Source organism: Miniopterus schreibersii (assembly GCF_964146895.1).
Source record: "Miniopterus schreibersii genome assembly, chromosome: 12".
NCBI classification, from domain to species: Eukaryota; Metazoa; Chordata; class Mammalia; order Chiroptera; family Miniopteridae; genus Miniopterus; species Miniopterus schreibersii.
In genome coordinates this window covers 8671966-8699660 of record NC_138112.1, presented here as the reverse complement: position 1 = coordinate 8699660, position 27695 = coordinate 8671966, and the positions used below count along the sequence as shown (strand labels likewise).

The 27695-nt window shown below is 45.9% G+C and overlaps 1 protein-coding gene across 1 annotated transcript; it reads right to left on the bottom strand.

The window, feature by feature from the left end:
- Positions 1–405: 405 nt before the first annotated feature.
- Positions 406–11011, bottom strand: PLET1 (placenta expressed transcript 1). The gene is made up of 4 exons (XM_081154460.1): positions 10680–11011; positions 6250–6451; positions 3176–3237; positions 406–1241 (listed from the first exon to the last, which is right to left on the bottom strand). Exons 1-4 carry the CDS (start codon positions 10849–10851, stop codon positions 1009–1011), a joined length of 669 nt encoding a protein of 222 aa, XP_081010586.1. The 5' UTR covers positions 10852–11011; the 3' UTR covers positions 406–1008.
- Between the last annotated feature and the right edge of the window lie 16684 nt (positions 11012–27695).

Sequence of the window (27695 nt, the reverse complement as noted above, 5' to 3'; positions counted from 1 at the left end):
GGAATGTCCGGCCTAGTGACAGAGAAAAAAGAAGCAACTGACAGACACTGTCCCTGACGAAGGCCAGTCCCTGGATGCTGGCATCCTGGAGTTTAGCATAATTATTAAAAGAAAACTTTGTTGGCTATTACTGGAAATAGCATGCTCTGTTTTGCTTTTACATTATATTATGAATATCATAAATAGTTTGCTCATTTCTCTTAGTGGAAAACACTGTTAGGGGAAAAGTGATGAGTTTGCACTTGAGGAATATTAAAACTGAGAAAATTTTACCTGTAGATCTGGCCTTGAAAACATACATACTCTTATCATTCTATTACTGTTTTTTGGATAAATTAGACATTCTCTGTATTTTAAGTTAATCACTTATTAAAGACATTTGAATTTAACACATTCGTCTTGTTTGAAATATAGTTTATTTGTATGACATAGAAAATAGTGCCTTTATGCCATAATCTTCCCCTATCTTTGGCTGCTCAGACGCGGTACATCCTACTTCCTTGCCGTTCAAATGCTGCTGGTGTTGCCCGCAGCGTGAGGGCTGTTTCTCCTTTCCTGCTGAGTCATGTGAGTCAGCACATTCTGTGTAACCGGAGTGAGTTTGGTCAGAAATCGGAGATCATCTTGAAAGTGAGGAAAGATTCTTCCCAGAGAGACTTGGGGACACCGAGGAATCATTTGGCAATGAACAAAAGTTCGGACTGGCTATGAAACTGGCTGTCAACATAGAGCCAGAATTCCAGATTATAGCAAGACCCGGTCTGAGTAGTTACAAAAAGCCTAGTTTATGTCCTTAAAGATCCAGTTGAACATCTGTGTGCCCCAAGTCCACCAGTGAGTGGACTGGCTACTCTCAACCAAGTCTCCCTCTGGGCCCAAAGCAGCGGGAGTAGAGTTGTATATTTAAGAACATGAGGCCTTCGTTCACACACATGACGGAGCCCTGGCTGGGCACTGAATGCTGGAGGATGGGGCAGAGGCAGGAACAACTGCTCCCCTAGCTTCCTTCTAGAAGAGGAGTTTGCTGGCGAGAAAGACAAGCAGGATCTGAATGGCATCTGTGATGGGGCTGAGGAAGATTCTGTTGGCCAAGCTTTTGGTTGTGGTTGGAGTTGAGGTTGCATTTAGGATTCGGGCCATGGTTACGACTCGGGTTGTAGTTGGACTTTGGGTTGGGTATAGGATTCGTGTTGTGGTTGGCCTGGTCATGGAGCTCATAGAGGGTGATGTGGTGGTCATTCCTGGAAAAAAAAAAAAAGGGCATCAGAAACTCTGTTGGGTGGTAGGTGGGCACTAGAGAAATGAGGCTAATCTGATGGAACACTGGAGCCAGAGTTCACGAGCAAAATTCAATAAGCATGTCTCAAGGGCCAAGGGTGTGTAGAGGAGGGGAAAACTGTGGCGTACAGAATGTCAAGGGAAAAAAGAACACTATCTACCCTTAAGGTCTACACAATCCTACAGGGGAAGGAATTTATATAACTACTGAATTTGTTGTTGGGTAGGTTGTCAGCCCTCAAGTGTTCTTAATATTGTATTAGATCCATCAGTGCAAATATGATCCAGAATGGCACCATTTTATTTTTGGTTGCTAATTTCAAAGGTTGCATGTAAAGCTCGTAAGAACTAGTTCCCATCCAGACCTGAGGATGGCTATTCCTGCTTTAAGGCAAATGGAAAGAGGCTGTCCGAACCCCTGAATCTCTGGTTTCTGAGGCACCGGCCATTTCTTGTGCAGGGACCTGACCACACATTGGTTCCCTGAGAAGCAGAGAGAGCCAGTCCTATAGCCCTGGGGGTGGGGGTGGGGGTGGGGGTGAGATGTCTGATCCTTGAAGAACTGGTGCTTGGCAATGATACCTGCAAGGGTCTGAGTGGACCACAGAGGGGACTGAAAAGAAGAAGGGACATGTCCAGTGATTTGCTTAGGCCCATGCGTTCTTCTGCCCACCCAGAGAGGGCCGGAAGTCTGGGGCACTATCTTATCTCACTTAGCATTTCCCCAGGGCCAATGTTTCTCTAGCATCTCACTGAGCCAGAAAGTCTGACACAACCACTTTATCTTTATTTTTTTTCAGCTGAATTTTATTAGCATGGAGGTAAGGAGTCCTGACTAGAAGCAAACTTTTCTCTTTCTTAACATTTACACTTGTGTTCATCTCAAAAGTGTCCTTGAGGAAGAAAAGAACATCCGGTCTTTTCACAGAAGGGAAAGCACTGAGGAAACAGTTGAGGCTTTCACATACTGGTTTCCTTAGGCATGGTCACTTCAGCATGTGTTTTTGAAATGGATATCCCTTTGGTCACACTTGCAGCGTCTGACTGGCGGGAAAATGGGCAGCACGGCAGATGCATTTCAGAGTTCGGGGCTTCCGAGGAAGACTTGTTATCTGACACTGAGAAAGACTGATGTCTTGTTCTTGGCTGAACCTTGTATTTAAAAACTTCTTTTAAAAAAAGGATTGTCTTTATAGTCTTGCTACAAGTCTAAGAAAAGTGTAAAAAGTATAAGGTGTGAAATTCAAGTCCTAGTTTTTCCATTTACTTTCTGAACCTCAGTTTCTTGGGAGCTGCACCTTATGGTTTAGCTCCCTAGAGGGAAGTGAGAGAAAGAAGGGGGCAGAGTGGGGAGGGAAGGGCAAGGAGCCTTGGGATGGTTTGAAGTTGAGGGTGAAAGCCTATGAAAGACCAATAGAAACTCCTGGTGGTAGTGGCGGAGGCCAAAGGCCATCCTAAGAACAAAGGCCATTTTTGGTATTTTTATGCTTTCAGCCCTTCTTTGTGCACACCTGCCCCTCCTCCCCATAAAGGCTGCTATACCTATGAAGGTTTTATGTGAGTTGGAAGTCTTTGTGGGAATTGAGGAAGGAGCTGACTTTCATATTGGTGTCTATGTGAATATAAATGGCTCCTGAGGAAGCAGGATTCTGGAGCCACAGCTGCCTGTGAGAACATAAGGCCCCTAGGAATTGGCAGAAATCTTGGGGATGGCTTTTGTTTTCTTCAGGGGATAGGATAAGGGGTTGAGCTAATCTTATGTGGGTGTCAAGGTGCTAGACGGTCAGCTGGTATCTGGGTAACACACAATTAGAAGACTTTTTCTAGGGCACAAAGTAACTCTCCAGGCAGACTGAGTTCACTGTCAGATATGTAAACGGGTTGCAAAGGAACTTACCTTGTTTTTTCAGTTTCAGATAAGAAAATGTGGCCTCTCTGTGGGAATTGATAACGAAGGCTCTGTGGAGGGTAAATCAATGAGAGAAAATGGTGAGGACTTCAGCCGTGGAATTCACAGGTTCAGCTCACATTTCTGCCCTCCCAGAGCATCCCAACCTCTTAATTCCTTTTGTGCTTGCTTTCTCTACAGCACAACTAGCAGATCAGTAAATACTGGTCTGCCCTATCTTGTCTTTTTAAAAAATTAAATTAAAAAAAAAATCAATCGATTTGAGAGAAAGAGAAACATGGACTTGTCGTTCCACCTATCCATGCATTCATTGGTTGCCTTCTGTATGTGCCCTGAACCAGGATCGAACCCCAACCTTGGCATATCGAGATGACACTCTAACCAACTGAGGTACCCAGCCAGGGCCTCTATATGGTCTTAACTGAAGTCCTCCATGATCTTGCTCCAGGTCATGTCCACACCCACCCCAAACAACTTCACCACCCTCAGCTCCCCATGGGCTGGTACACACCTCTGGTCTTTGTTCAGGCCAGTCCTCTGCCTGTGATACCCAGTCCAGACTACGTCTGCCCACAGATCTAACAGTAACTCTATGGGGTTGCTGTCCCTATTGTCATTAACCCCGACAGATCTCCCTCAGACGTGCTCCTTGTCTGCATCATCTTGCTGTGAGCCCCTCCCCACACTGGAGAGCCCGCTCCTTGAGAACAGTTTCCGTTGTCAACAATGACTGACACACAGTGGGTGCTTAATGTTCATTAAATGATCTGTAGAGCTCGGTCTGTTGTTCTTCCATTAGTAGGTCCGTTATTATACTAGCTTCTTGCTCACACATTCAACATGAATTAATGAGAGTGGACAGCATGCCAGTCACCGTGCGTTGTGCTGAGGGGCAGTGGTGAACCAGACAGGCATGGTCTTACCCTTGTGGCACTTAACATCCCTTCAGAGAGGCAGATTTTAAGTGAATTCACAACCAACAGGTTAAAGAATTGATCACAGTGGAGACATGTGCTCTGACAGAGCAGGGGAAGCTGTGAGGGTGAAACTAGGGCTCTGGAACGTATTGGGGAGTTCAGGGAATGCTTCCTCGAGCAAGCGATGTTTAACCTGGTAATCATTCCTCACCACGCCTCACTGTAAAGTTCATGGCCAGGGACCTCTTCACGTTGCTTCTGGCCCTCCCCAGCCCAGTGGATGGAGCTCCCTGCTTTCTGTGTCCCCCTCACACGTGCTGCTCCCCTCTCCCTATCAGCCTGGCTGACCGAGGCTGTGTGTGCACGTGTGCGTGTGCGTGTGCGTGTGCGTGTGCGTGTACATTATGAACCAGCAGCGAAGCCAGTGCATCGTGGCGGCTGCCAGCCAGGAAGGTCAGGGGACCAGTGCCAGTGGGAATGTGCTGTTTCTATCGCAGGGTGTCGCTGCTCGGTCTTGTATCTGTCGCTACACGGAGTGTGGAGGCTTTAATGAGAGGTGAGCAAAGCCACTGTCCTAATCAGCCTGGCCTGGCCTCGAAGGGACTGCCCTTGTGTGAGGCTGGACTGTAGCAGCTCCTCCGGGATTCTGCTCCTGCAAGTGGCTCTGCGGGAGCCAGCCAGGTCTGAGCGGGCGCGGCAGGTGAGGGCCGGATGGCCCGACAGCGTCCTCAGCACCACTGCCCAGGGGACTTGGTGGCTGCTCACAGTGGACACGGCCTGCTGGTCAGACCTGTCCTTCAGCACAGAATGGCAGCCTGAGACCGGAAGGGCCTCTCCACATTGTTTCCAAAGTAAACTTGGCTGGGAGGGGGGGGGTTTGTGAAAGTGGGACTTTAGCCCCGGGTTGGGCCCACTCCGAAGGAGTGTGTGTCCATTCAGTGTGGTACCAGGAGGCCAGTTATTACACAATCATCACACTTTCTGTTAGCAAGCTGTTTCCAAAAATGATCAATGTTTTGAAGCAAACGGGGTACCTAGTGACAAAGGTTCTTTGCTTGACCAAACTTCAGTCAGGTTCTGGGACCTCCTCCTAGGCCCATCTGTGCACTTGCTGGTAAAATCCAGTTTTAGCGAGAACCCTGCTAAGTCGGTCTAGCAAGAACCTCTTACCCTCACTATCTGATAACCCTTAATGTCTGATAGAGTTTCTCATTTTCTGCCATCCCCCTGATATCTGATCACGTTGCCTGCCCTCAGCAACAATCCTGTTTGGTTAGTTTAGCCAGAGTCCCTCTTACAGGGTCTTGGTGTTTCCTCTTGGTAATTTTCTATCCACTGACCCCCACCCTGCTCCTTGGCTATAAATTTCTACTTGCCCATGTTGTGTCCAGAATTGAGCCTGGTTCTGTACTGAGGTCTCCTTTCTCCTATTGCAATAGTCGTGAATACAATCTTTATGTATATACAACGTTGGGAAAAAAAATGGGTTTACAGTCGTGACTATGCAAAACAGAGTTCATTCTATCATTTGCCATAAGAACAACTGTAAACCTACTTTTGCCCCACTCTGTATATATTAGGTATGTTTGTATGTATGTATTCATTCATTTTGCTTTAACTGCTGTCTGGCTCTGGTTTTCATTTTTTAAAAAATATCTTTATTGATTTCAGAGAGAGGAAGGGAGAGGGAGAGAGAGATAGAAACACCAGTGATGAGAGAGAGTCACTGACCGGCTGCCTCCTGCATGCCTGTCCCCCCTGACTGGGGATCGAGCCCGCAACCCAGGCATGTGCCCTGACTGGGAATCGAATCACGATTTCCTGGCTTCTAGGTCTATGCTCAACTGCTGAGCCACCCCTGGCTGGGCAGGCTCTGGTTTTCTTTAAAGCCAGTTCTTTCTGTTTATGTTGAGCATACCTGGTGTGTGTGTGTGTGTGTGTGTGTGTGTGTGTGTGTGTGTGTGTAAACTCCTACAGATAAAAGGTGGGACAAAGAATGGAGAGGCAGAAAAGGAGTGCAAGTACTGAATTCTCCACATCGTACCTGGATTGTATTCTGAGCCCTCCAAGATCACTGTAAAACCGCATAAACCCAGTATGAAATTGTAAAAGCCCAAAGCAAGTCATATGTAGATAGGTTCTTACTGTATCTCGACTGTAGTTATGTTCACGGAATGTGGAGATTGCCAGCTGGTCCTGAAGAAGCCTTCACGCATGTCCTTCATGTAATACAGGACGCTGCTGTTGCAATACTGGTCTGCTCTGTCCCAGAGGCCTACGGTGCTGTTGTTAGTGTCCAGTGCTCGCAAGACCACAGAGATGGTGTTGTTGTTCACAGGAACAAATACTAGGAAGAAGCGATAAGGAGACTATCAGCCATCTGTGTAGTAAGACAAGGCATGAGGGTCATGAAGTCAAAACTCACTGTGAAAAAAGTTACAAATAGCATGTCCGTGGGGTATGGTCCCATTTTTGTAAAAGGAGTTGAAAAACATCTGGAAGGAAAGCCATCAAGATATTAAGTGTGGTGACTTCTTGGTAGTGGGATTACAGATGTGTTTTATTTCCTTCCTAGTGCTTTCTTGTGTTTTCTAAATTTTCTACAATAAAAGGTAGACAAAAGGAGACCTATGCTTTGGCCCTGGTTTTGCTACTTACCAGGGGTGAGCTTCGGGACTGCTTCCTAACCTCGGGAGCCTGGTTCTCATCTGTCAGGTGAGGGGGTAAGTGTGCTCTGCTCTTCTTTAAGGGGGTGTGGCATGTGGGGAGAGCAGGGCTTGGGGCAGGCAAAAGGGTCACATGGGCCCCCTGGGAAGTATTCCCTGAAAATTGGGAATGTTATTGTCAAGTTAAAGCAGAGCCCATTTCCTAGTTCTAGATATGCTGAAGCTCTTGGTGTCTGTTGAGGGTGAGGGAAGGGGGGCCCTCTGAGCCCTTGGGGGCCTAATCCAGGTACCTGTCAAGTGACCCCTTAGAGTTCCCTAACCTTCTCCACTCAGGCGAGTCTCTTATGACCTCGCCTGACACGCACTCACAGGGGACCCCACTGACACTTGTTAATTCCTCTGGTTAATTCCAGCGTTCTGATGTGGAATGGGGAGGGGGTTTCAAGAGAATATTTCACTGGGTTCATTTCCTTCCTTAGAAGATCCCTTCTGAATGAATTCCTCGGTGCTAAGGTGTTGTCCAGGGCACCTTCAGACACCTAGAATTCCTCAAGGACTTCTCCTTCACAAACCAAAGAAACTGGACAGGTGGCACAATAGGATCGGGCAGCCCTGGTTCTGAATTCCAGCTCTAACAGGGATTTGCCTCTGAGCCTCAGTTCCCTTCTTCATCCTTCACTCCACAAATATTTGTTGAATGCCCACTTCGCACCAGGCCCGGTTCTAGGTCTGGAGATGATGACACTATCCTTTGTTATATGGAGCTCATTAACCTTATCTTGAAAGGCTCCTGGGAGGAGTCACGAGAACAATGCAGACTTTGATACATGATGGCTGTTAGCGAAATTGCAATTGTTTAATTATTATTATTATTATTTTTAGCACAAAACACTTCTCTGTTCTGTTTCTTTGCTATTGCCAGTGAAGGTGGGCTGAGTCAGATCCTATGGGCCCTGACTTGCTCAGTGAGAACCTGGCACTTGCCCTAGACGAGTGCGTGATGGTCAGGCGGACTGTGACGATCGATGGAGTCATCGCGTCCGTCAGCTCTCCCTTGGGCATGCTCTCACCTCTGTCCTTTCTTCTGCTTTCCCCCTCGCTCTGGCTTGTGGTTTCCTTTCCTCTCTCCTCGGCACCTGTACTATTTGGATCCTGGTCTCCACGTTCCCCTCCACTCAGGCTGCGGCCAGATCAGACTTCCACACTCACGTCCATCAGGAGACACGCCTCCCCCAAGCCGCCAAAGCGCGCTTATTTCTAGAGCATGGAAACATTTCTGCTCCTGTTCTGCTGGGCACAGCACCCGGCTCGAGCTTTCATGACCCTGCTAACCTAGCTCACCCGGCCATTTGCTCCCCGTCTGGGGCCGGCCAGCCTTCCTGCTGTTCCGCAGACACGCGTGGCTCACACCTGCTCTGGGCCTTGGCTCACATCTGGCTGTGTGGAATCCTTACTTCATTCTCGTCACACATTTCATTCCCATTTAGTCGCCAAGATCCTGCTATGTCCCACCTCCGGCCCGATTTGGCCTTCTTTCCCTCTCACGCCTGAAACATTTACTTTTTTTACTGTAGAGTTGAATGCTTAATTACATTCAGGCGTAATTACACTCAGGCTTAATTACGTACTGTGGTTTCATCTGTGTCAGTATCTGGCCAGCCCAGTGCTGGGCACCTGGAGGGCAGTAAATAACTACTAATTGAGTGACTTAAAAAGTTATGCATCCAGTGTTGCATAGTGAGTGCCCCTAAAGCTGAAGATTCAGGAATAAAGGCAGGCAGGTTACATCCCCCTTGGCCATAGAAGTAAACACTGGAGGCAGATGCTTACCCAGGCCAGCCCTAACATAAATGCCGCTGCATATGGGTTTCTTTCAGTGATACGAAGACAGACCCAGGGAACTTGTTCTAAGACACTGCCTGAGCTGCAACCGTGTCTTGGGACCTGCCAAGCCATTTATACGTGACTAACTAATGTTGACACAAACCCTGAAATTTAGAAAACTTTGAAATCAAAAGAAGTTGGCGTGTGTGGGCATGTACTCAGTCTGGCCAGCCGTCTGGCAGTGACACTCTACAAGGAAATCCGGAGAACCCTAGGTGTGCAATAGGCTCTTCACGCCTCTTGAGGGCACAGGATTTTGACTCAACTGAAATCATTCCTACGGTGAGTCAGTCAGCGTGTCACAGGACTGCAGCACATTCTGCGGTGAGCTAGGTGAAGGTCGGGGACGGCCACTGCAGGCAGCAGGCCTTGAATGAACCTGATAGTCTTTCCTCCTTCCCCTTGCCCCGTTCCTCCCCCTGCCCCTGTGAGTGCCGGGATTTTCCTTTCCCCACGTGGCCCCTCCCAAGGGGGCTTTCCCTTTTCAGGCCTCTTACTGACCCTCTTTGGACTCTTCTTTCTCCTGTCTTCCTACTTTCAGAGGCTCACAATCCCCCCTCCCCATACCCCCAGGCTTCCCAGGTAGGTTTCTATTTCTACCATTTCAGCAGCAACATCCTTTACCTTGTGATGTGTTATCTCAGGTCAGTAGTCCCTCTGGCCCCCAGGTCCTTTCTCATATACAAGGTCACACACGTGCCCTACTTATCTTCATCTTGAATTACAAGAGCATCCTCCCTGCCCTATAGGACAAGATCCACTGCCTGAGCGAGTAGGATGTAGTGAGCTTTATCACAACTGAGGCATTTAGTGACAGTCCTCGTGAAAAAAATAGAAAAAGCACAAGCTGGCATGGGTGTGTGAAGGCAGGCTGGAGCTGAAGCCTGGGATCTATAGACCGCGGGTGTGGATGTCGCCCTGGTGGTCTCTCAGATTGTGGTTAGAGTTCTAAGAGAGGCCGGAGAGCACGGCAGATAAGAAGACAGGCTCTGAAGCTAGGCAGGCTGGCTGAACACAGCTGGACTGTTATTTAGGTTCAGATATTGGCTATGTTACCTGTACCTCAGGTCTCATCTGTAAAATGGGAAGATAATAGCATTGGCCCTTAGAAGAGTACCCAGCACATAGTGAGAAATATCAGCTCTTATCACTAAAACTGAGAAGCATATAGTGTAGTGGTTAAGGGCAGAGTCTCTGACGATAGAATGCTCAGGTTCATGTCCCAGCTCCACCGCTCAAGTAGCTCTGTGGCTTGAGCAAGTCACTAGCATTTCTACCTCTGTCTTCTCATCTATAAAACAGGAATGACAGTGGTCTCTACCTAATAGGTTGTTATGAGGGTTAAATGAATTAATACTTGGAAGCCACCATATGAAACGCCGTAAGTCTGGCTGATCCCAAAGGGGATATTTATATAATATTCCTAGGCACTTGAAAGTAAAGCACTGGATTAGGAATGACCATAACAAGATTCAAGAGCCAGTTCTGCCACTTGCTAGCAGTGAGACACTGAGCAAATCATTTATCTTCTCTCAGCTTCAGGCTCCATTCAGAGAAGGTGGGATCGTAATACTTTCCCTGTCCAGTGAACTGGATTTTTCAGATTTGGACTAAATGCGAACAGTGCTTCCTGGAGTTGTGCAATATACAGTCATCCACAGAGGCATTGCTTTATCAAATGGATGTGGAAAGATTACAAACTGTGATGCAACCATTATCACTTAACATAATAAACATGCCAATTTTAAGTCAGAACTTGACGTGGGTGTGGGTGTGCTCTTGCCGGGCCTCAGCTAACCTAGGGGTTGGGACTTAATGAGTCCTTGTTGCTCAGGTTGGCACAGGGAACATGCAGAAACATCCCCAGGCAACCCACTCTCTCAGCTGTTCTCATTCTTTCTGCCCCCACTTCCCACGCTGGTCAAAATCACATATTTTGAGAGCAGAGATGGAGAGTTATGTTCTGAAATTTTGGTAAACTCCCCTTAGAGAAAAAAGACACCAGAGAGAATGGCTCCTACTTACTTGTGTAGACTGTGCCGCTTTTATAGACGTCTGTATTGGCCTGGATGCCTGGAGTGGCGGTCAGACGGACTGCGTTGAAGAGCATGCATCTCTCGGGGTAATCTGCAGAGCTGGCTGCGATGAGCAGCGTTCCCAGGCACAGAAGCAGCAGCGTGGAACCGAGCGCCGCCATGGTCTCGACCTGTTTGGAAACTGCCGGGCCTGGAGCTGGGGAAGACCTCACCTATTTATATGCTCCGGGGCTGAAGTTTCTGGGTGAGGTCATACATGCAAATTCTCCTCTAACCGCTCCCTAGAATGAACTGGCTTCTAGAATTTGTCACCATGATCCCTTATCAATTCCAGTTTTGCTCAAGAAAGGGAATGTATTTTGCATTTCATTCGCTCAGTACCTGCTATTTGAGGAGAGCTGTTGAGAAAGGTCTAATGCTGGCTAAGTGAAATTACGGGTGAGTAATCGTCACTACCTGGCTCGTTTAGAAGTCCAGTCTTCTCCCTGTAGGAAACTCAGGCATAAAAGCCCTCTTTTCTGGGAATATTACATATCCATTTCCAACTCTCCTTAATCGAACATGTCTCCAACTCTAGTTCATTTTGTGACTAGCATAGAACTAAAAACATCGTGCTTCTGGATTGATTAATTTATTTGGAAAGAAACAGCTTTGGTCCATTTTGCTCCTGGCACTTTCCTCCATAGCACCATAGAACAAGGGAACTACTAAAAAACATGTTTTTTCATATCTCTCCTCTGATTGTTAGAACTGGTAAAAGAAAGTATCAGCTGAAGTGAAGATATTCAATAAAGATATTAAATAAATTTAACAAAAGAAATGCAAGACTTATACACTGAAAACTACAATAAGGGACCCAGGATAGCCAAAATGATCTTGAAAAAACAATGATAACCAAGGTGGAGGACTCACACTTACCAATTTCAAAACTTACTACAAAGTTATAGTAATCAAGACAGTGTGGTATTGGCATAAGGGTAGACATATAGATCAATGGAATACAGTTGAGAGATCAGAAGTAAAACCCATACATTTATGATCAGTTGATTTTCCACAAGGGTGCCAGGACAATTTGATTGGGGAAAGAACAGTCTCTTCAACACATGGTGCTGGGGCAACTGGATATCTACATGCAAAAGAATGAAATTGGACCTCTATCTCACATCACACTAACTCAACAAGGATTAAGGACTTAAGTATAAGAATATAAACTATAATCTTAGAAGAAAACATAGGTGTAAATCTTCATTGGCTTGGATTAGGAAATGGTTTTGCCTAGGGCAAAAACAGCACTCCCCCCCAGATAGGTAAGTTGAACTTCATCAATACTAAAAGCTTTTGTTCTTCAAAGGACACTACCAAGAAAGTGCAGACAACCCAAATAATAGAAAAAAATGTTTGTAAATCATATATTTGATTAGGGCCTAGTATCTAGAATATATAAAGAACACCTACAACTCAACAATAAAAAGACATATATCCCAATTAATAAATGGGCAAATGATTTGACTACTTTCTCCAAAGAAGATATACAAATGGCCAATATATACATGAAGAGATGCTCAACATCTTTAGTCATTAGGAAAATGTAAATCAAAATTACAAAGAAATACCAATTTATAGCCTCTAGGATGGCTATGATGAAAATGACAGGGGATGTGTTGGCAGGATATGGGGAAATTGGAACCTTCATGCACTGCTGGTGGAAATGTAAAATAATTCAGCCACTCTGGAAAACAGTTTGACATTTCTTCAAAAAAATTAAATATAGAGTTACTGTTATATAACCCAGCAACTCCACTCCTAGGTATATACTCAAGACAATTAAAAACATATATCCACAAAAAACCTGATACACAAATGTTTATAGGAGCATTATTCATAATAGCCAAGAAGTGGAAACAACCCAAATGTCCAACTCCTGAATGGATAAAAAATGCAGCATTTTCATCCAATGGAATATTATTCAACTATAAAAAGGAATAAAGTTCTGATAGATGCTACAACATGGATGAACCTTGAAGACATGCTAAGCAAAAGAAGCCAGACACAAAAGGCTACATGTTATATGATATCACCTATATGAAATATCCAGAATAGGAAAATTTATAGACAGAAAGTGGTTGCCAGGGCTGGGGGGGCGGGGGGGGGATTGGGAAGTGACTGCTAATTGGTTTGGGGTTTCTTTTTGGGGTGATGGAAATGTTCTGGAATTATATAGTAGTAATAGTTTCATAATCTTGTGACTATACTAAAAACAGTGAATTGAATTTTATTGTTTGTGAATTATATCTCACTACAGATGTTTCTTTATATAATATTCCATGTAGGCAAGTTGGGATAGTACAAAGAATGCAGCAGAAATTGAGTATTAGGTCTGGCTTAAAATCCAGGCTTTGGGAGAATTTTAGCCTATCGGAGCTTTAGTCTCCGCTTCTGAAAATGAGAGCACTAATATTAATCTTATGTATTTTTCTGTATATTAAGTGAGAAATATTTGTAAGCTGTTTTGGGGGATGGGATGGGTTGGACACATAGTAGGTTTATAACACATGTTAATTGATTCCCCCTTCCTCCCTCCCTCCCTTCTTTCCTTCCTTCCTTCCTTAATTTGTACCAGGTTCTAACAGGACCCTAGGTGATGCCTTAAATAGCAAGGGTTTAACAGTTGATCTGAGTAAACCAGGTTGGAACTGAATGTCAGACTAATAGTTAAAGTTGGAAAAGCTAGGTTCTGTGGAGGAAAAAGGGGGCGTTGTAATAAATCTAACCTGAAATAACCTCACAGGATGATCTGATCATAAATTCCTAACTGGGCAGGTCATGGTGAGTAGTCACACCCCAGGCATATCACTTGTTGGTAAAAGGTTTATATTTGCCTTAAGCAAGTCTTGTTCATTTTTCTGTGCATCTAGGTTAACACACCTTTGAAACGTCTTTTTTTCAGGCCCCTCAGAAGTATTAACCACCCTTAAGAGAGCACATAATCTTGTTAACTGTCCTGTAATCCAATCCCTTTCTTGCTTTATCCCCTTGTGTAATCAGCCTTATGTTCCCTCCTTACTCCCAAATGTATAAAAGAAACCAAAACTTTTATTCTCTAGAGCATTTGAGATCTTGTTTCCCAGCATTGTCATCAATTTTGGCTCAAATAAGTTCTTATAAAAATTCTCTACAAGTCAGCATTTACTTGGCATAGCTGGCAGGACTCCAGAGAAACCCACACCCCGGACCACCCTGTGGCCTCTGACTAGGTGCTTGGTACCAGCAAGGGTCCACTGTGCCCCCAGCTCCCCGTTTGCTCTGGGTGAACTTGGGTGAGTTTTCTCGTAATCTCGGATCTCCTTGCTTTAAGTGGCAGATCCTGCCCTGCCCCGTAACTTGCCAGTCTGCCGAGAACTTATATACTAAGGCTATTCATACTGTCGAAATCCAGAGGGCACTTCAATACCTCGTTGGCCTCTCTGGGAAGGAGAGCTCTCAGAGAGGACAGAGCAGCCGGTCTTCCCAAGGTCAAAGTCTGAAGGGAGGGTTCCTGAAATTCACCAGAAAGGCCCGCTGGTGGGTTCAGGGATCATCAGTCTGAGGCACCCCAGGGTTTTTGGTCCAGTCTTCTCCTGGGTGTGTCGAAGGTGTGAGGGATGCAACGTGGCCACCACGGGGGAAAGCACACGGGCTTTAGCATTGGAGACGCCTCTGTCTGAATCCGTCCCTCACGCTGTGACCTTGGACTGTAGCCTGAGCCTCAATTCTCTTATTCATGTTATAAAGATAATGATGCCAGCCTCGCAGGACTGTGTCCAGGTTTAAGGGATAAAGCAGGTGACATGCCTGCCGTGGTGAATGGCAGTTCTTACCCACTGACGGTGGGACACGGTGCAACTCTAGGAGCATGGGCCTGGAGAGCATTCACGTGCATTCGTTTGCACACCGTGGATTCTTAAGTCAACGTGTGGATTTAGGGGCTGATTAGGTTGTACCCTTTAGCTCTGTGGTTCAGGGGGAGGGTGTTAAACTTTTGAAGATCCCTTAATGTGAATCCTTATGCTTTAGGGGAAAATCCAGTGGTGAGCTTTTTAGGAGATGTAGACCATCCTTCTCATTCCGTGAGGCCTTATAAATTCTCAGAGAGATAACACGCTACTGTATACTATGGTCAGAATTTTCAAGCTGAATTGGCCCTAAGAGATCATGTTAATGGAACTTAACATAGAAAGATTAAAGTTACCTGAGGCTCTAGGCCCTCTTAGTGGCGTACTCCGGGCGGGCCCCGGCCTCCTTCCTGGCCGGTTATGTTCTCTACTGTACAGTTCCTCTGTTTAGTTGATACCTGCCAGCTCAATGTAGCATTTTAGAGTCAGGTGAGTCAAAGTGAAAGATTCAGGTGAGTATGGTACATTTTAATTTTAATATGCCATGTGTACATCTCATAGTTCATTTGGGGGTCTTGCTCAGTCAATTTTCATTTTATAGAGCTTGGAGAGAAATTTGCTATTGCAACAGTTGTTATATCTTTGAGGATTTTTGTTGATCACATCTGTGGCTTCATTTAGTCCTAACTCATGTCAGGGGCACAGTCAGATTCACACAGTGCTTTTCCCACGGGACCTGGTTTGAATGCAGTGGTCAGTGGACTCGGGCTGTGGGCACTGAGTAAGCTGCTCAGGGCTACACAGCTCTAGAGGACAGTGACCCCTGCACTATAGTCAGTTGTTGCCACATTCCAGCCTGGAACAGTCTTGATCAACTGCTCCTAGGTCTTAATAGAATGAGAGGCATGAGAACAAAATGGAGAGATTTTAAAAAAGAAAGCAAACATTTATCCAATTTACAGGGCTGCCTTTTATTCTGACAGCGCAGCTTTTTGACATTTTATTTGTAAAATATCCTTTCTTTTATGAAATTATGGTCATTGTAGATTATAGATAGTAGATTTCCCATCTGTTAATTGTTTAAATGTCCTTACTTGGCAAAATGAAACACAGACACCCTCTGGTTTATTTTCTGTCCTAACTCCCAGAAATGCCTTGTGTTGCTGTGGCAGGAAGCAGGGACTGCTGGCAGTTAAGGGGAGCTGGAGAGTTGACTCAGGAAGACTGTTCAAAGGGCCCTGGCTTAGCCAATGTGAGGATGGACCTTTGAAGCTCCCCTTCCAGTATTAGGACCCATGTGCCCCCTCCCCCCAAATTAGAAATCGATTCCATTCATTTTTAGGCAGAAATAAAAGTGCCGAAGGCACTTAGGGGTCTGGCCAGAGAGCGGGTTGGTAGGTGAGGAAGTGAAATGAGACAAGAAGGGAAGTCAGGGCTCGGTGCTTCCCAATCCCCCAATAGAAGAGGAACTCGAAAAGGTGTCCTGGCAGAGGGAGGGGGGATGTTCAGACACCTTCTTCACCGGCCAGCCAGCCAGCCTGGGTTCCTCCCAGAGAGGCAAGCACTCCTTGCCTTAGGGGAAGTGCACTTCAGGGAGCCCAGGCCAGAGTAGCAAGCCCAGGTCAGTGACCTCTGCAAAGAAGGGCTCTCCTTAGCTCCTGTTAGCTACACTTTACAATTTCTTTGGAGGGCAAACCATTTTATCAAGCAATTCAAAGGCATTGTCCCTATTGTTTAACCAGACAGCTCAATAGTGAAAAAATATGGTGCAGTTTAATCAGTAGGGCAGGAATGGGAGCCCCTAGGATTAGCCATGATCAGCGTGTGGTCTGACCAGAACGTGATGGAGATACTGCTCCAAGGGCAAAGTCAAGGATACATGCCATTCATGGGAATTCCCTTCCATCCAATTCTTTAAAAGTGTATTGTTTTTCAAATATGCTGCTTCATTCACATAGGTCTTCAGGTAGCTTACAGAAATACAAGAGTTAGAAAGTAAGAAATTCAGGGTATAGGGAAAATAAAGGTAGAAAGAACAAGGTAATAAGAGGATGGCAGGCTTATTCTTTCAGAAAGGTCTGTTGAGTGTTTCTGCAGGTTTGGTGATGTCGTGGGCTCGGGGAGGAGGCCAACGCTGCTCCCGGGGGCTATGATGGGCTGATGTAGTGCACACTTTCAAGGGATGAGCACCTATGTTACAACGAGGCTACAAACACAAAATGAATCCAGCCCATACCTTCCCTTTTCAGTAACACTCCATTAGCGGAGTCACAGGAACATCCTTTAATTCACTTAATTCCCTTAGATGCCACTAACTTAACCATTAGTTGAGAACTGTGATTTTTCCTTTTGTACTAATCTGATATTACATAGTAGCATTTAAATATCATCACTGTGTACTACAACACCTTATCTTTCCTAAAAATAAAACAAACGTCAGCATCTACTCTCCTGGTAACAAACAGGCTCTATTTCTAGCCTTGTGTGGAAATGAATTTTTCACTTATGTAATTTGTTATTGTTATGTTAATTTCCAAATTATCTATAGCTTTGTTTCCTACACTTTGAAGAGCACTGACTTAAGAAATTAAGTTTATTCTATGAACATGTCCTTCAGTTGAGGATTATCACTTCAAAGATCTAAAAAAAAATAACATGAAAGGTCTATTTTTAAATGATCATTGAAATTAAAACATAAAATCTAAAAATTCTAATGGGACTTATGGATCCTAAGAATACAATAGATGCCATTTGGAGATATACTGATATACTTAAATTATTTATAAGGTATTAATTATTAGTGATTAATACACAATTACTATTTTAAGAACTGGTTCAACTATTACTGTTGTTTTATTTTTGGCATCAATAAAGTCATGGGAAAGATAATATAGTACCTTTATCATGAATAAGCATTTGAAAAATTACAATATATACTTTCAAGCCGGAGATTCTGATCCCGTCTGCGGTGGGGCCCAGACATCGCGTTTTAAAGGCTCTGCGGGTATTCTCAGGGCAGCCGGGGGCAAAAACAAGAAAACGAAACCCAGTCAGACATTCACGATGCTCTCGAGGGCCTGGCAACCAGTGAGGGAAGGAAAAGGAGCCATATGTTCTGAGCCCTGTTGAGCCAAACCTTTCTAGATCATTGCTTTCTAGTTGTATTTCATCCTCACAATGATCCTGAGCTCGGTAACTACACCCATTTTACAGAAATTGAGGCCCAGTGCTGTGAAGCGAATCGACCAGAAGCCAGTAAGTAAAGAAGCTGAGATTTATGTCTGCTCTGTCCTGTTAAAACAATGAATTTCGGGCTGTGAGCTGGGATTTGAATCCAGTCCTATCCTTTTTTGGCTATGGGCTCCCACCAGCCTATAACATCACCCTACAAAAATTCTGTAAACAGGAAGTGATTTGTTCTGGCAGAACAGGAACATTATCTTGATTTTCTGATATTGGTGCCCTGGGGCTTTTATTTGGTAAGTAATTCTCAGGATCTCTTGTATTTATTAACTATAAGTAATAAGAGTGTCATTTTATTGTAGGTAGAAATAAGCTTTCTTGCTGTTTTACTCTCAGGAGGTAAGTGCTATTATTTTTGTTCGCTTACTCTAGAGCAATAGATCCCAACTGGGGGTGGTTGGCCATCTGTGGGGTATTGGGCCCCGTCTGGAGGCATTTTTAGTTGTCACAACTGGCAGGGGTGCTACTGGCACCTAGTGAGTGGAGACCAGGGGTACGGTAAAACATCCCACAGGGCACAGGACCACCCCCACAACAAGAATTATCCAGCCCAAGCGTCAATAGGGCTGAGGTTGTCAAACCCTGCTCTAGAAGAAAGGAACCGAATTATCTGGTATATGGAACATTATGGTTTTAATAACAACCAATAAGTGGCATTTATTAAACATCCATAGTGTTTTGAACCTTCGGTTGGTCGGTCAGCATTGATGCTCTTGGTATCACTCCCAAAGCACCTTTGAAAGTGATTCCTAACCTTAGGAAGCTTACACTCCAGCAGGAAACCGTAGCTCTGAAAAGCTGAGCAGCTGTGAAAGGGTCAAGTCATAGTTCATGCAGTGACAAGACACACACAGGCAGGGAAGATGGCCCCTTCTGTGTGGGCGCCCGAGAGCAGGATCCCTGACGTCAGAAGGAAAGACCTGTGATTGTCCCTGCTTCTCTATTTGCTGCCCGCGTGACTCAGGCCCGTACTGAGCCGCCCTATTTCCTAGTCCATAAAATGAGGATAATGCCACTAGCACCCACCTCATGGGTTCGTTGGAAGCTCTTAATGAGCTGGTACGTGTGAGGCGCGATGCCCCACATAGAGAAAGTGCTCGATAAATGCTTGTTTTTCTCGTTGTTATCAGGGGGAGATCCCACTGAGGCGGTGCCTGGGAGCTGCCCACACCTCCAGACTTGCAAGATGCGTGGGCTTCTCCCCTCCTTGAGCAACGCAACGTGAGTCACGGCTGCAAGGGCTCCGCTCGGGCTCGGGGACAGGCTGTCCCGCTGGCAGTGAGCCCGCCCTGCAGCTGGGCTGGGGTGGAGCTGGGCTTGGCCGGCTGGGGGCAGTGGGAAAGGAGGAGAGCCAATTCCTTTTTCTTGTGAATCTTTGCAAACTGAACACCTTTAGAGCAGAAAGAGGTGGCGAGCAGGTGTGTGCAAGTCCCCCTTTGCAAGGCCCGCTGTCCTCTGCCCAGCCCCCTTCCCCAGGCAGGCAGCGTCCTCTCCTGCTCCTACAACCGGTTAGGGGAGGTGTGAGAGGTTGGCCTGGTCCCCAGAGATTCAGGTGAGGACAGAGGGTGGGACTGTCCTTGCCTTGGACACCTGCCAGATTCTCTGCTATGAGGTCATTCTGGCTCTTCATGTTTGTCTGATATGGGATTTACCAGAAAAGGGTGCCCTGTCTTTGCCCTTTGTCATCCATGCCATAGCTTCCCTCCTCTGTGTTTTGTCCACACAGGATGGAATCTTTAGTTTTCTTTCCCCGGTGTTACTCCAACCCTATGTCCTTGTGCCTTCCTTTACAGCAACCATCTTCTAGCCTACGAGCCCAGGGGGCAGCGTGCGGGAGGGCGCATTCTGTGCACTCGGTATGGGCCTTTAGCTACATGTACAGCCTCCCCCCCATTTGCTGCTGTTTCAGAATGTTCCCCTTCCTTCGGTGGGTTCCTGAGCTTTCCTTGGCTGATCTCATGCCTCTGACTCTTCACTTCTTCTGTTGGCTGACTTCAGTTTTTCTGGTTGGAGGGGAAGGCCGCTGGGGCGGGGGTAGAGGCCTCCTGGGACTCCGCAGCTTTGGTTCACACAGGTCCATGCTTATTTCTCCTCTAACATCCTTTGGCTATTCCATGCCTTGATCTATCCCGGGAACTTCCTGGAGGCTTGTTTCCAGGGGAGGAATACGTGTGGGTCTCAGAAGATAGTTGAGAAGCGGAGTTGTGAGGATTTGGGGGACATTGGCTATTTCAGGCGCAGCATCTGGATTTAGCTAGTGGGCAACTCAGGCCTGGCGCCGCCGGCAGGTTTTCATATCAGCGCTCTGCTTAGAACCAACAGTGCCCAGGCCCAAGCCCAGACTCTTCTTCCTCCAGAGTTGTCCCCAACCCCACTTCTCTAGATTGCTCACTCACAGCGTCACCCTTAGGTTGGTGCCCTAGCACCCATTCTTATCTCCATCTGCACGCTTAGCTTGTTTTCCAGGTTATACCTGAAAGAGCGTAGGCCTTAGAGCTGGTTTCACGCTGCTACTAGTGTGTAACCTGTTATCTGAGTCTGAGTTTTTTCATTTGTAAAACCTGCCTGATATCCCAGCCCTGACAATCAATTCAGTAATTCTTTTTTGAGCACCTATTATGTGTTAGGCATTGTGCTCAGCGCTGGGGGGGGGGGAATATGGGGGGAGCACAAAGATTCCTGCTTTTGAATTTGATAAAGTGTTGGGAGGTTAAGTGTAGGTTATTTCAAAATAATGGTAAATTCGAAGATAAAGGTAAGCACAGGTGTCTTAGGAGCACAAAGGAAGGGCGAGGTTGCTTTTTGTGGTGAATGGTGGATGAGTTGTTCTGAAGGATTGGGGGGGAGATGAGCCACTCAAGTGGGGGGAGATTGGGGTGGGTGTTCCTGGACGAGAGAAGTGTCGATGTATGAAACAGCGTGATGTGAGCAGGGAATAGCTAAAATGCAATGTTCAGGATGTGGAAAGATGGGCTGATGCTGGAGAGTGGGCAGGGAGATCATGCATGCCAAGAATTAAAAACTATCTTACAGGCGACAGGGCTTTAACGCAGGAGATCGACGTACCAGATCTGGGTTTAGATGAATCACTTTAGTGATTACGTGGGGAATAGATACGAGAGGGAAAAACCAGGAGTCCAATTAGGAGGCTGTTGCAATAGTCCAGGTGAGTGGTGATGAATTATCACAAAATAGTCAGCAGGTGCAGGGCTAGAAGGGAGAGAAAAGATTTTAAAAATGAGGGCAGTTAGAAGAGCAGGTCCTAGAGGTAGACTGCTGGGGACAGGGTGGAGTTAAGGATGACATCAGGTGTCTGACTTGCCTGGGATGGTGGGTAGATGGTGTGAGTGACTAAGACGCGGATCACAGGAGGAGCAAGTTTGGGGCGAGGGTGGAGAGGGTGAGCTCAGTTTTAGACAGGTATAGTTTGAGGTACCGGGGTGATGTGCTAATGGAGGTGTCCAGTGTGTAGCTGTATATACAACTCTGATGTTCAGAAAGGACGTCCAAGCTGGAGTATAAACTTGTGAGTTGTCAGATCCAGGTGACAGTGAAAACGTCACTAGTGGATGCCATTGTCCAGGAACCCTGTGTGGACTGTGAAAAGCAGAAGTTTAAGGACTGATTGACTGGTTAAGTGGTGCGTGAAGGAGGAGTCCAGGTGGGGACTCACACTGCCACGGAGAGTGGCATCGCAGTCACAAGGGGGTAGACACTTTCAAGAAATTCAGCCATAAGAGAAGGATAGGAAATTATCCACTGGATTTGGCAGTGGGAAGGTACTGGTGGTTCTCGACTGAGGAATGGGAATGGGGGGATCAGAGGCGGCGGTGGGCTGGACTGGGAAGGGGAAGCGAGGGCGCGGGGAGAGCAAGCACAGGTTTTAGGAGAGAAAGAAGGGAGATAAGTGGGGCCAGGAGATCCAGGGGAAGGAAGGATCTTTTTGCTTTTAAATGTTAGAAACTTGAGCATGTTTATAGGCTCAAGAGGCGAGGTTATCGGATAAACAGGTGAGGACAGGTTGCAAAGGTGAAGGACACAGATGGAAGTGCTGGCCATGGGTTGGAAGAAGGCCTCCATCCTGGAGCCCAGGGAAAGGAAATGGGAGGAGCCAGGGATTGCCAGGAGGCGTAGGTGGGGGCTGGAAATTTAAGGTAGTTCTTATTTTATGGGTTTAATTTTCTTATAAAATAGGAAGAGAGGTTTTCTGCTGAGATGGAAGGGCTTGGGTTTGGTGGGGTTGGGGGGCTTGAGGAGGGCTGTGGAGGTTGGATGGCTCCTGAGGAGATGGGAGAGGCCTACAAAGCACAAGCAAGGCTCCTGGATGTGCGCGCTCACTCGCAGTGGAGCCTGGAGACCCGGGTGCCGGGGAGAACGACGTGCTTTTCTTCGGCAGCGCTCACACCTGGGCAGAGAGAGGAGAAAGTGGGTCATGGGATTCATTAGGGTTGCATTTTCCCAGAAAAGTGAGATTGAAGGTAGGTGTGTGTAAGAGAATGGTTCCCGTGGTTACCTGCTCGGTCTAGGCTGGCAGGCAGGAAATGAAGGGCTCAGGGGACAGGGTCTCTGTGATGTGTGGAGCAGATGGAGCAGGAGTGAGCTCAGGAGAGGGCTGTGCGGGAAGTGGGTGGCTGGTTGGGGCTGGGCTGCTGGAGTTTGAGATTTCTGATGAGGGGCAGTTCTGACAGGGTTCCAGGGTTTCTGAAGGGAATGGAGGTGAAGGCCACTGGAGGTCTGTGAGCTGTGAGGCTCAGCGTTGGACAGGTTATGGGCATCCATGTCACATAGCAAGGTGGGGAGAGGAAGGCTGTCAGTTTTCAGTGACGAGGTTGGAAGTTGACTGACATGAGGGACATTAGATACTGATATGACCACTTGGCCGAGTCTCAGAGTGGCAGAGGCTTTTACAGGAAGGGGAAGAGTAAAGGTTTGGAAATGGTTTGGGGAGTGAAAAGGGCAACAATCTTCCTTGGACCTATTGGTGGTGGGGAGTGGGAGTTTGGGCAATCTCCGTGCAAGGTTACAGGAAATGGTCAGGTTGCAATTTGTACAGTTTGTGCCCTGAGGATGGGAGGGGCTGAAATCTGAGCTTTCCCCAGGCTTTGGGTCCTCAGGGACTGGATTGTCCAGGGGGGGTACCTTTAACCAATATGATCTCCCCACCCAGAAGGGCCACCTTTCTCTAATTTATCCTGGGCACCTACAGGCTAGTGGTGGCCTGGGAAGTGGTGCCCTCCACAGAGATGGGTTCCATCAATAGGACAGGGTGCAGAGAAAAGGTCAAAGATGTTAGGGGAGTTTATGCCACAGTGGGGCCTTCAAGTTGGTGAGAGAGGGAAACAGAGAGGTGAGAGAGGGAAGGTGGAGCAACACTGAAGTGTCCCATGAAGGAGGGGATGTCACTGTTGACAGTGACTGGGGATGGAGAGCTCTGAGGCATTAATACACTGGCTGATTCTGAGGGTCGGAAGGGAAGCTACTAGCTCCCAGGGTCAGGTGGAACTGCAGAGTGACCCCATTTGGGTAGACTATGGTGGGCTTTGGACATCTGAGTCATTGTCACAGGATGCTTATTAAAAATTCGTGTTCCTGGACTCCACTCCTGCTCTGAGGAAATGCACATCTGTGTGACATTTTAGTCAGCTCCATGGTGATTCTTATGCACCCTGAAGCCTGGGAACCTCTGATTGGGAGTCTTAGTGGTCTTGGGCGTGTAGTTGGTAGTGTCCAATGAGGTCACATTGATACAAAACCCAGCATAGGGCCTGCCTGGTCAATGGTAGTTATTCACACTGCCAACCCCTTGGTCATGTCGGTGACATATGGGAGGGTGTGTAGGTGTAGGCACAGTCAATTACCAGTGTAAACCAAATTAATTTCAGACTGTATTAGAGAATAAAAAGTATTTATTTGAGCAAAAAGGAGCTGCAGGCCGGGAGACACAGTCAGGTAGCAACTTAAATTGTGTTCCACCGAGAGGGAGGGGAGGCCACCTTTTACATCAAGGGTTCCCCCAGGTTCTCAACGAGGTCTGTTTTATGTAAATGAGGTATCCAAATTGTGCAGTTCTGCTCGGAGGGGGCTGGTCTCAGTCCCTTGGTAGAAAGATAAAACCAGGCTCCCTGCGGTGGTTGACTCAGACTGTGTGAAGAATGAGGCCTAGTGCGGGAAGCCGGGAGTTCAGCCTGAGGTTCTTCCCATTACACAAAGGACGTGAGGAGTCCCTGTCAGCAAATTTGAGCCCTCAGTTGGCCATGGGGTGTCATCTCAGCAGGTAGATTCCTTTTCATCAATGGATCTTTCTTCTCGGGATCCACACCAGGAGGAGGGTTTGTTATTAGCTGATGTGCATGCCGTCCCAGAAGGTAGGGAAAATATGACTTCACTCTTCCCTTGACAGTACCTCTCAGTCACACTTCGGGGAACCCCCCTCTTGCTCAGGCCTCTCCTTTCCTCTCCCGCAGCCTTGTAGTCTTTCTATCTGCCAGCCTATCTCAGGGCCCTGCTGCGTGCGGGGCTGAGGGCCAGGTCACCCTTGAGGCTGTGTGTAGCCCATGGACAGACAGCGCTGACTGCCTCTCCTCACTCCCTTCAGTATTTTGCTAACAATTTACCTCTTTTCTCTGTCTCATTGAAGGCTCCTAAGAAGTGGGTGGAGGGGAAAAGGAAAGAAAGGGGCGGAGGAGGGGACAAGGACCCCTGCTCATCTTTTCACCTAAATCTTATTTACACTTCCAGTCAGTTCATGTCCCACCTTTGGCAGCCAACCCCTCCAGCCCACATCTATATGAAACTCTCTTGAAATTTGAATTAATTCAATTCAAAATAAAAATCAGAGTTTGAATGAAGCTAATGTGTATATAGCTGAGCTGGTCCTAGATGCTTTGGGCTGTACAGACAAAATATTGCCAGTGAATAGTAAAGGGAAAGCTCAGGGAACATTCCTCCATGGTGTTAATCATGAGGTCTTCAGCAGACCATCAGGAGGTCTGCAGGTCCCGGGAGGGCCAGAAGGCCATGTGAACGTCGGTGAGGTATGAGAAAGGGTAACAAGCAAACAAACCCCAAACCCTTGAGTCCCCCTACATGTTCAGCCATGCAGATGAATTGGCATGAAATCCTAGGACTTCGGCAGTTGAAGGGAGAGTGGTAGTTTAATGACACCAGTAAGTTAATGTTGTTAATGCTAATTTAATGTATCTCCTAAAACCTTGTGCTTGAGTGGCCGCCTGTGGTTCTGATGCTCTCAGGCAGGCACGCAGTGGGCTAATGGCAGGGGTGGGGTGGGCAGTGGGTAGAGGACATGGCAACCTGCCACTATTTTACAGCACTGAGTAATTGTGGAGAAATTATGAAGTCATTCGGACTTCGTGTGACATGATGTGACAGAAGTGTGAGTAAGACACCATCACTGTGCTCTGGGGCTCTCAGGTGACCCAGGAAGAGAGGAACATAAACAAGTAACTGGTTTAATGTTGACTCAAAAGCTACATGGAGATAGAAAGGCAGTTCCATGAAAGACCAGGGAAGGGAGAATTTAAGTTCCAAACACCTTTTTGGGTGCTGGTTTTCCCCTTCCCAACTAGATTGCAAGTTTTTGGAGGGTAAGTATTGTACCTTTTTTTCTTTGTCTCTCATGATACCTAGCATGCCTGCATTGAGCATAGAGTAGGAGCTCAATATTTGTACACTCTTACTCATTTTAATGCCTGTAGGGCTTATAATATGCTTTGTCTATGTTAGGTACTTGGCCTTTGTTAAATAAATAAAATTAATTTTCCCTTTCTTTCATCCCAATACTTTATTTCTCTCAAATCTCCCAAGGATGTATATAAGAAATGCTTATGAAAATGAATCATGTAATCTATGACCATAGAAAGTTCAACTTTATTGACAAGAAATTTCACTTATAGCATCATCAAAGATTCATAAAAATAAGGGACTTCCCAACATTAATGAGGTTGCGGGTAAATGAAATTTTTATAAATTGTTAAAAGGAGAATAATTGTTCAATTTCGGGGCAAGGCACCCTGATACCATTTGTCAATAGCCTTAAGAATGCACATATCCTTTGACCTAGATATTCAACCTTTGTGAATTTGCTCTAAGGAAATAGTTATGGCTGAGTGGAAAGAATTACATGGAAGGAAGATAATCATAGCATTGCCCATGATAGTGACAATGGAAAATATCTTAAATGCTAAACAGTAAGGGACTGTGTATTGAGTATCTAGATAATGTGGTAGAAAAGTATTTGAAAAATGGGAACATGTTAAAGGTGAATTAAGTGAAAAAAGAATCACACACAAAAAAACCAGCTCAGAAAGCTAGTCTGGTAGGAATTCTGGAATTCTGGAATTTTTCATCCTGTGGCTTTATTTTCTGTAAAATGGGGACATTGCTGTCTGCCCTGCAGCGATTGGTAATATGTATGCAGAGCACTTGGTTCTGAGCCTGATGTGTAACGGATGTTCAGTTAGTAGTGGATATTATCACCCAGTTTCTGTAAAAGGAAAAAGACATATGTATATTTGCACAATAAAAGAAAGACCAGTAGAAATTACAGCAAGACATTAGCAATATGTTTCCAACTAGTGATACTGTAGTGATTTTTTCCCTTTCTTTGGGCTTTTTCATTTTGGCAAATTTTCTACAATGAACACTATAAAAATGATATTAATATTAATCAGAAACAAAGTACTTAGAAGAGAAATGGTCCCGGGCTTGGATTAAAAATAAAAGAATTAAAGAAATGAATAACTAATTCATCTATGTTAGAATTATAAGAGACCTTAAGAATCATTTGTTTAACTTCCTTTTATAGTTCAAGTAACTGAGATACTGAGAGAGAAAGTGAGTTCCCTAAGCTTATACACAAATTAGTCACAGGTTACACATTTCCAGAGCCAGTGCTTTTTCAACAACACTAGTCTGCCTTTGAGGACATGGGGCTCAAAAGAAAGGCTTCTTTAGGCCTGGATGTGCCTCAAACCACTGGAGTCACCGGTAGCATCCTAAGTCTCCTGAATCTCCCAGGGAAAATCTCTGCCTCCTTTTCTCTTCCAGGGCAGGATAGTGTCAGCTGGAATCCACTACTGGAATCTACTCCTTTCTGTCATATAAGTTTGAATAAGTTCTTTCTCCAAATTCTATTTTTTAATTCATTAAATGGAGATAGTGATATCACTGAAAATCCTTTGCATGATTTCCAGCCCAGCCCTGTCTCCTGGATGCTAGACCCATCTATTCATCTGGACATGGATGTCCTATAGGCACATTCAATTCCACATGTCTAAAATGAATTTATTGTCTTCCTTCTCAAGCCTGTTTCTCCTCCTGCATTTTACCTTGGAAAATGGCAGTGTGAGCAGTGAATATAGGATCTCGGTTCTTGAGTTCAGCTAAGAAAGAATTCAGAGTCAAGAACTCTAATGCAAAACATTTATTTAGAAAGTCACAGAGGTAGAAGTGAGCCAGCTGGGCTGTGTGGGCTCAGGAATCAAGTTACAGAGACAAAAAAAAGGGACCTTGGAGCTTAGGAGAAGGAAAGCAAAAGCACATGCCTGAGAAAGAAGGCATGGACACATAAAAGAGAGAGAGAGAGAGAACTGGGTCCTATGTCTTAAAGGTTTTTATCTGTTTCCTAAAGGCAGGAATTTTAGGTAAGGTCTCAAGGGAACATCTCAATAGAATATTCATCAACTTTTCAAGTGTGTCCTTTCAAGATTGTGGTCTCTATTGGTTGGTCGACACTAGGGTAGGGGGTCATTAGTCATTGCATCTGGTCCTCACGTCAGCCATGGCCTTGCCTCATCTGGTTTTACTGCTTTTCTGGACCTGGAGCTAAAACACAACTTAGGCCTACATGTTATCTCTAGTTTCACCAAAAC

What these genes read in the sequence shown, in the direction of transcription:
- PLET1 (XM_081154460.1), bottom strand. Translation starts at nt 10,851, where the DNA reads ATGGCGGCGCTCGGTTCCACGCTGCTGCTTCTGTGCCTGGGAACGCTG. An exon ending in ATAACTACAGTCGAGATACA is followed by an intron (nt 3,238 to 6,249) that starts GTAAGAACCTAT and finishes TACCCTCCACAG; the next exon opens with AGCCTTCGTTATCAATTCCC. An exon ending in TCTGAAACTGAAAAAACAAG is followed by an intron (nt 1,242 to 3,175) that starts GTAAGTTCCTTT and finishes TTTTTTTTCCAG; the next exon opens with GAATGACCACCACATCACCC.